The 8,345-nt window shown below is 28.7% G+C and overlaps 1 protein-coding gene across 1 annotated transcript in view; it reads right to left on the bottom strand.

Moving 5' to 3' along the window:
• The window catches only part of LOC111624472 (importin subunit alpha-6-like), a 20,007-nt gene extending 11,890 nt beyond the window's left edge, over positions 1-8,117 (bottom strand). The window contains exon 1 of the mRNA XM_023367316.1: positions 8,014-8,117. Within this exon, the coding sequence (XP_023223084.1) occupies positions 8,014-8,092 (79 nt within the window). The 5' untranslated portion in view covers positions 8,093-8,117. The remainder of the gene's footprint in view (positions 1-8,013) is intronic.
• Between the last annotated feature and the right edge of the window lie 228 nt (positions 8,118-8,345).

Genomic DNA, 8,345 nt, shown 5'->3' with positions numbered 1-8,345 from the left:
ATCCAGTGAAAGTGCTGGTGGAAGTGAAGGAAAGAAAGCAAAAAGCAGTGAATAAAAATTAAAAAAATAATTAAAAAATAAAACAACACTAATTTTTTAAAATCTTTTCTAAGTTATTTTTAAGTTATTGTTACATTATGTTATGTAAGTTAAGTTTTAGTATCATTTCCCTTCTCCCTCTCCTCCGCCACCAGTTTACATTTCCACCGTCGTCTATCCTCAAAGGTAAAGTGCAAATAAAACTACATTTTTTTTTTTATCAATTATTATTCTATTACGGTTATTTATACATTTACAACTACAAAATGCATTTTTTAGTATTTTCCTTACTATAGTTATTATTATTATTTTTTAATGTATTACTTTAGCTTTAATTTGAGTGTTTTTTTCGTGTTGGAACGAATTATTTGGTTTTACATGTAATTGTATGGGGAAAAATGATTCACCTTACGACATTTTCATGATACGATCTGAGTGTCAGAACGGATTAATTTCGTATCTTGAGGTACCACTGTATGCTAATTTATTACTATAAATTTTGTTGATGATAATAAAAAAGCTGAAGACATTTTTAAGTTTAATTTTAGTAATGTTATTATTAAATTAATTTCTTTAATATTTAAAAAAAACCATTATTACCTGAGAAGTCAATGAAATACCATCTTCTAATAGATCAATTTCTTCCTTAAAATTATCTGTTGTTTCGAGATTTCTTCTTTTACAAAGCTGGGAAAAAATTGTTAAAATGACACTTAATATTGATAAGATAAATTAAAGCAAAGAATAAAAACATTAAACAAAAATGTTTTAATATACAATTAAAATTATATTTTGAATTTCATACTGTAGAGAGTATCTAATACATACATATAAACTCCTCCTGTAGTCATGAGTAATATTAACATTAGAGAGGTTGCGGCACAAGTTCAAACGTTACTTGTAAACAGGAAGCAGAAGTACACGATTTACGTTTTAACTCCAAGAAAAAATCATTGCGGAGCATGTTCACATCATCACGTGATTCAGTGAACATCACAGGAAATTTGTTCAAAAATTGGTGGATACATTTAACATATGCCGTGGAATAACAAACCTACTTTAAGACAAGCTATTATGAAGACAAATATATGTAAATTCTATAGGCATTTCGCATCACTTGCTAAAAAATTGAATAATTAAATAACTTCTGGATTAAAATCGTCTGTTTCTTTACAATAGTATTTGTAAATGTTTAAATAATCATTATTTTAATAAAATAGGTCATAATTTTAACCCCAAATACAAAAAAATGAAGTTTAAACTGATCTTCTACTCGCCATGCTAGACGTAGCTGCAACCTCTCTATTGTTTTCGGGTAAATAGACCTTTTTAAGCTCTCTTTTCATGCTGTTACACTCAATATATAGCTGATGATAAAATGATAAATCAATGCAGTGCTTTCAAATGTTAATCATTAATTGCTTGCTTGCAATACAATAGTTTAAAAAGTTGGTATTATGCTAGCTTACTGTTGTTAAAAGTTGGAAGCAGACAAACAATATTGGATAAATTATATGATAATGAATAAATGTTGACTTAAAAATTTTTTAAATTTTAAAATGTCCTTTTAATGTTAGAGTCAATAAAATTAGAATTTACTTTAACTGTAGTCTTATTTTCCTTATTAGTTTAGGAAGTTTCAAAATTATTACAATAAGCAGAATCCACTGTATTTTACATATATTTTCATACATGCAATAAGTTGAAAAAATTATTATATTACAAGAGATGATAAATTAATTTATACAGAAAGAAAAATAAAAAATTGGATAAAAATTAAAATTGTATATTATGATTTAAAAAATAATTTAGAAAAAAAAAAGATTATTCAAAGTTATGTAAAATCACTTTTATTATTCAATAAATATTTTCCATTTATTACTTAAAACAACTGTTTATAAATATTTAGAGATTTCATCATTATTTCCAAAATCTGGAAGTCAGCAAGAACAATAATAAAATAAGAAAAACAACAATAATATACAGAATCTTTCATCAAATAGACATATTAAAAGATAATAAAAGCACCTGTAAATCCAGCTAAAATGAACAAATTTATTATATGAACAAACATTTTCAACTTTTTTAACAGCCATCTTCAGGTTATGAAGAATAAAATTCAAAAAACAAAATTTAAATAAAAGAGAACTTGTTAAAGGTATAGTGGAAAAAGATTTAGGGGTAATTGTTCCCCAAGCTTTTTTACTGCTAACATGGATTTCATTATTCCTTTTAAGCATAGTTAATCTTCAATTTAGCTCATACTCAAATTGTGCAGTTTCACCTATGCTAACTAATGACATTCAAATACATTGCTATTAGTTTATATGTTCAAAGAGATGGGATTCTCTATTTTGTACTGTTACAACTTCACACCGTATGCATTAAACTTGTTTCAGTATCATGAAATGTAAAAAAAAAATTAAATATGGACTTATGAAATAAAAATGGACTTTAATAATGAATTTTATTGAGATGAGACCAACATCTTTGGTGAATGACTGTATTAGAAAAAACTGGGATTTAGTAGTTAGTAATGGAAGTGATTTTCAACTAAAACAGAAAAGGATAATGTTTCTTTATCCTTTAACAAGCAAAAAAAGATACAAAATAAAATTTCACTTTTATTAATTTTATTATAATTAATAAAAATAATACCTTAAACCTAGTCTTTCTTTTCACATATAAATATTAGTTGTGATTTATAAGATTTTGTTTATATGTTGAATCAACCTTATTGAATTCTTAAGCTGGAACTAATGCATAACAGAAAATTCACACCTTTCTCTCACTTTCCAGCAGCAACAGCTTAATAAACATGTTTTGAGCCAAATTCAGAGATCTGTGTCAGGTTAAGCATATACAAATATATCAATCTACTATGAAAATAGAGCATTAGTTGTAATTTGTTTATATATTTTTTTATCATCATTGCTTTTCAATGTTTTTAATACAAATATATAATACATTGAAACTTATTAACTGAGAAAAAGCACATTTCAGAAAATAAGAATATAAGTTAGAAGTTGTAACATCAGACTGATTCTTTACATATACAGTAGAGCATCGATTATCCGAAACAATTTGGGACTGGGGTCGTTCGGATAACTAATCACGTATGAAAAAATATATTAACCCATTCCATGTTGAAATTTTTCTCCATTGCATGTCGCTTCACATTAAATTTTCACTGATGTTAAGCCTAACAAAAGTTTTTTTAAAAATAAAAAATGTGGTTATTGTATTGTTAAAAATTATTTCTTTATTTTGTACAAACAAAATAAATATATTGAAAAATATAAAAACAAAAAAATTATACTTCAGAAGTTAATCTAATATCAAAAACATTCCAATTCAGCGACACACGTCCTGACACACAGTCCTCAGAAAAAACACCACACAGAAAAACAAGCAATACTCACCACTCACGATGGGGGGAAGCCTCGTTCAAATACTGGCGCGTCCTTAAGTACCCTCTCGCGGTCATGCTAGTGCTGCCAGCTAAAACATGCACACCAACAATAATAATATTCAAGTAGTCCAAGACATAGCCAAATATTGCAACGCCATAACACTAGTGGAAAGATTATTCAAAACAACTGCAACCTCTCTATTGTTTTCGGGTAAATAGACCTTTTTAAGCTCTCTTTTCATGCTGAATTTGCCGACTGGAACACTTTTGGTTAACCAATGTTTTGGTTGATTGGTATTAGGATAATCGATACTCTACTGTATTACAACGATGATGAAATTTCCTTGGTGTTTTACTAATTAATTGCATTGATAGAAATAAAATTATACAATCTAACAATAATATAAGATGACAGGTTAGGTCTTTATGACTGGTATTCTAATATTTTGCATGAGAATGTACAAAATCAAATGACAAAATATAGATTCATATATTGTTGCAATATTTTTGATAATTTTTAAAACAAGTATCCCTCTTACAACACAACATTTCTACAACACAGTTTCACTTTAACATGGTTGGAAAATTGAGAATATCCCCCATATAACACAGTTTGAGAATTCAGGAAATCGTCTGAACAAAATTTCACAATTTTTAATTGCAAACTCCATTCTTTGAGATATATATATTTATTTAATCTTCTGAAACAATGTTTTCTTAATTTCTTTGATTCATTAACACAAGATGTGTTACAATTTCAACACTTGGCAATACAAACCAGAAGTCACATTATTCCGATTCAAAAATTTTCCCCTGAAAGGAGTTATTTATATTTTTATTTTGTTGTCAGTATAAAAGTTTTCTGTGATAAAATGAGTAATTTAAAAATAAAATGAAATGTTAAAGCTTCCTTGGGGATTAACAAAAGGGCAACTGACAAAAAAGATATTCTGTTAGCAATGGAGTCATGCTGTTCATCTACTAACTGCTTTCAGGGGAAGTTTTGAATTAAAATAACTTGACTTCCAGTTTGCATCAGAAGTTCACATAATCAGGGCATCCTGCCCTAAAGTATCCATATCCAGTCTCGTCTTTCATCAAACTCTATTCTTGAGATTAAGGAAGGACAGATGGATGACAGCGGGAATTTATAGGTCTACAATTTTTTCAAATTGCAGCCCAAATACTAAATTTTCAGAGGTTTCATTTTTGGAAATGCTTGAGAAATGGGTCTTATTATTTGGACAAGGAACTGTTTGTGTTTTAGGCTACATGCTCATCAAGTTTTGTTCAAAAATCCGAAGACTCAAATGTCCAGCCCTCTCAGTGTGACAGCTTACTTTTGCTTTCCAGACACCAATCTGATAATGCTACAAGCACTTGCATTAATTAGTAAGTAAAACTGGTGGTAATAAATAATCTGAAGTGGCAAAAAAAATTTTTAACTGGTAAATAGTTGACAATATTTTTAAATTTTCCAGAGTGACCCATATATATATACTAGCAGACTCACCACACATTGTTATGGCTCAAAATGTATCTCTTATAAATGTATAGCACTTCCCTGCGTGGGGGAATTTCAAAAAATCCCTTGTTAGTGTAGTACATTCTCTTGAAATACCCTATTAAAACGTAATCAAAAACACAAAAAACCACATCTAAAATAGTATAATAGAAGCAGAGTTCTTCACGGTAAGCCTTACTCCTGTCCATCTTCATCCCAGTGGGGGAATTTCGACACGTATATTATATAAAAACATGTGCATATATGAATGCAATGTTGTGTCAAAGTTTCAAAGGAATCGGTAGGAACAAACGAACATTACATTTTTATTTATATAGATATATAGAAGATGATTTGCTTTAGTTCATCCTCACAGAAACACACAATGCCTCACAGAAAAGCAAACTTAGGTCGTCATACTCGTGGAGTTAACACCATCTGTTGGACATAAAAGCCTTAATCCTAGATGGTATCTTTTAATTTATACAAATGTTTAACAGAATAATATACAGCCTATGTCCACCCTGAAGTTCCACTCTAAATATTGGTAAAAGAATTTTTGAAATTGGATGAGTAGTTTCAGAGATTACCCCCTACATCCAAACTTACAAACTTTACCTCTTTATAATATTAGTACTGTATAGATCAGTGTTTTTCAACCTTCTTGAATACGCAACCCCTTTAAAAGTTAAAAAATTCTGGCAACCCCCCCCACAGCCATATTAAAACTATGTCAGTGATTTTAAAAACTACGTATCTTTTTGTTGAGATTTAAATATCGATCAAAAAACTAATTGTACTGTAAAATAAACAGGCACAGCCTTCTTAGTGAAACTGTAGTTTTTTTATTGTAGTGTAGGACCTATAAACACTTATCTTTTTCTTTTACCTGTGACCCCCCGTGTAAGGCTCTGCGACCCCCCTGGGGGTTGCGACCCACAGGTTGAAAAACACTAGTATAGATATTTAAATATATAATGTTATGCCAAATCTAGGAAGATTGCTCATTTCATGAAATAGACAAACCAACTGCTGATTTCATAAATTAAAAAAATTTTCTGCAAATTCACAAAATAAACAACCACAACAATAAACAAGTACAGTATAAATTTACAAACTTCATATTTTGGAATGCTCTTTGCTTCTTTTTTTCATTTATCAATTTCACTTACTAAACTTTCTGCTTGTACTGTACTCCAAAGTCATTGATTTCAAGTCCACCAGTGGCTGAGTGAATAACATTATCAAACACTAATAGTTGGATGTGGATCATATCATCATAGTTGATGGTTTGTCTCTCATCAAGAGGGCTAGCCATGTAAGATTTCTGGCCTTTCTTCATATATATAACACCTAAATAAGTCCCATAGCAAGTCCTCCTTGGAAGTTCATCCTGATGTTGCATTGCCATACCTCATTAAACTAAAGTATTAATTTCAAAATATGAAAAACTAACATAAAAATTTGATATATATTGATTTCTTAATTTACAATAATTTGTTACATTTCACTCTTCTCCAGCATTTCTAAACACCATCACTTGCTGTATTTTCCCCCCTTCATAGTATTATATTCAATAGGAGATGAGCTTTTCAAAATACAGTAGATCCCCCTATAAAAGCGTTTNGTCACATAAATTGTATGTTATATAAAAATTATTATTCAGAAAATCAATTAAAAGTTTAAATTGACGGATTTTCAAACAATTTTTTTCCTAAAGATAAGTAAGTAGGCTATCATCTTATACTGATTAACAATTAGAATTGATTTTGAAATTTAATTTGGATTGGATTGCTGGATAACACAACACATGGGTAATGCCAAGAGGATGCTTCCCAGTACTTTCTATAGGAAAATGGTTCCTATTTAGCATTTAGACAGGTGAATAAAATGCTGAAAACTCCACATGGTGGTGAGGCATAAACCTGTGACAGAACTACTAGTGTTCTGTGGTTTTAACTACTTGATCACCAGTGTGCAAAATTTAATTTAATAATTTTAGAAAATTCTTGATCTAGAAGAAATGATCAGCTTGGAATGGGCCTCAAACTTCTTAAACATGCAAATATATTACTAATGACTATCTGGATCTCAATCTGGATACCAAAATTGTAACTGATAAGAATTGTAAAACTTGAATTGACTAAAAAAATTCAAGATTAGTGTATTTCAGCTTGAAAATTTTTGATAAGTAAAATTTCTGAATAATAATTTTATTGCTTTTCCTTTCTTTTGATAATTAAATGAAAAAATTAGAAGTTATTAGTCTTGAAATAGTTTAAACTTTTAATTAGGATTACCATAATATTCTCTTCTTTGAATGTAAAATTTTTGTCCAGACAAATTTTTTATAGACACACAAAAATGTCTGGATTTTTAACTGTTCTTTTTTACTATTATTATATTAATTGATGTAAAATTGTTTAAACAATACATAATACTGATTAACATTACAATAATACTGGCGTGTGTTTTTTTTATTTACTGAAGTAGATTATTATTCAGAATTGTTCAAAATTGCATAGTTTGTAATAACACATCACAATGCTGATGTAGAAAGATTATGTTTATGATGTAGGCTCAATAGACAAAAGAAAAATTATTTGTTGAATGTGGAAGAAATTTTATTTGTGGGATATAATTGTAAACAAATCACTTGCTCAAATTAACAAACACATCTGGAAAATAATAAATTTCTGCTAAAGAAAATACAATCAAAAGGCAAGTACAAATGGATGCATGTATTTCATGCAAAAGAAAAATCTCATATCTTTAAAATATTAAGAATGATTAATATATTTATGTGTATGGTACCTTATCTTAGACAACACACTTACATTTTGTGATAATTTCCCTTCATTCCATTTTACCATAGTTAAAAATAAAATATAAATAGATGTAAAAAGAAATTAGATGTATTTCAAAATTATTCTATGTAATTGAACATAAATTAACATCTGGACTAATAAAGTCTGCTGTTCATCCATTTACCTACGAATAATGGTTGAACTATATATATACAAGATTTTCACAGAAAACAGTTAATAAATTTTCTAACCTCTAGATAATAATTTCCTAAACTTCTGTGTTGCATCCAGTTGTTGTTCTGTATTCTCGGTGTACAAAGCTGCAGTCATATCTGCGGTAATAACACCCTAGAAGAAAACACACACAACCCATTACAGAAAACTTTAATTAATTTTTTTTTTATACGTTAATGATTTAGTAATGAATGAAAAATAATTGGGAGAAAATAAAGGATATTGGAAAAAGAATAAATTATTTTTGTTTTAGAAGGTGAAAAATATTTATAGAAAAGCCATTTAAATAGTAATACAGTAGTACCTCAGGATACGAACACCCCAGCATACGAAATTTTCAGGATACGAC

The sequence above is a fragment of the Centruroides sculpturatus genome, unplaced genomic scaffold, assembly GCF_000671375.1.
Source record: "Centruroides sculpturatus isolate CEXI.00-Female unplaced genomic scaffold, Cexi_2.0 scaffold286, whole genome shotgun sequence".
NCBI lineage: Eukaryota > Metazoa > Arthropoda > Arachnida > Scorpiones > Buthidae > Centruroides > Centruroides sculpturatus.
This window is presented reverse-complemented; position numbering and strand designations above follow the sequence as displayed.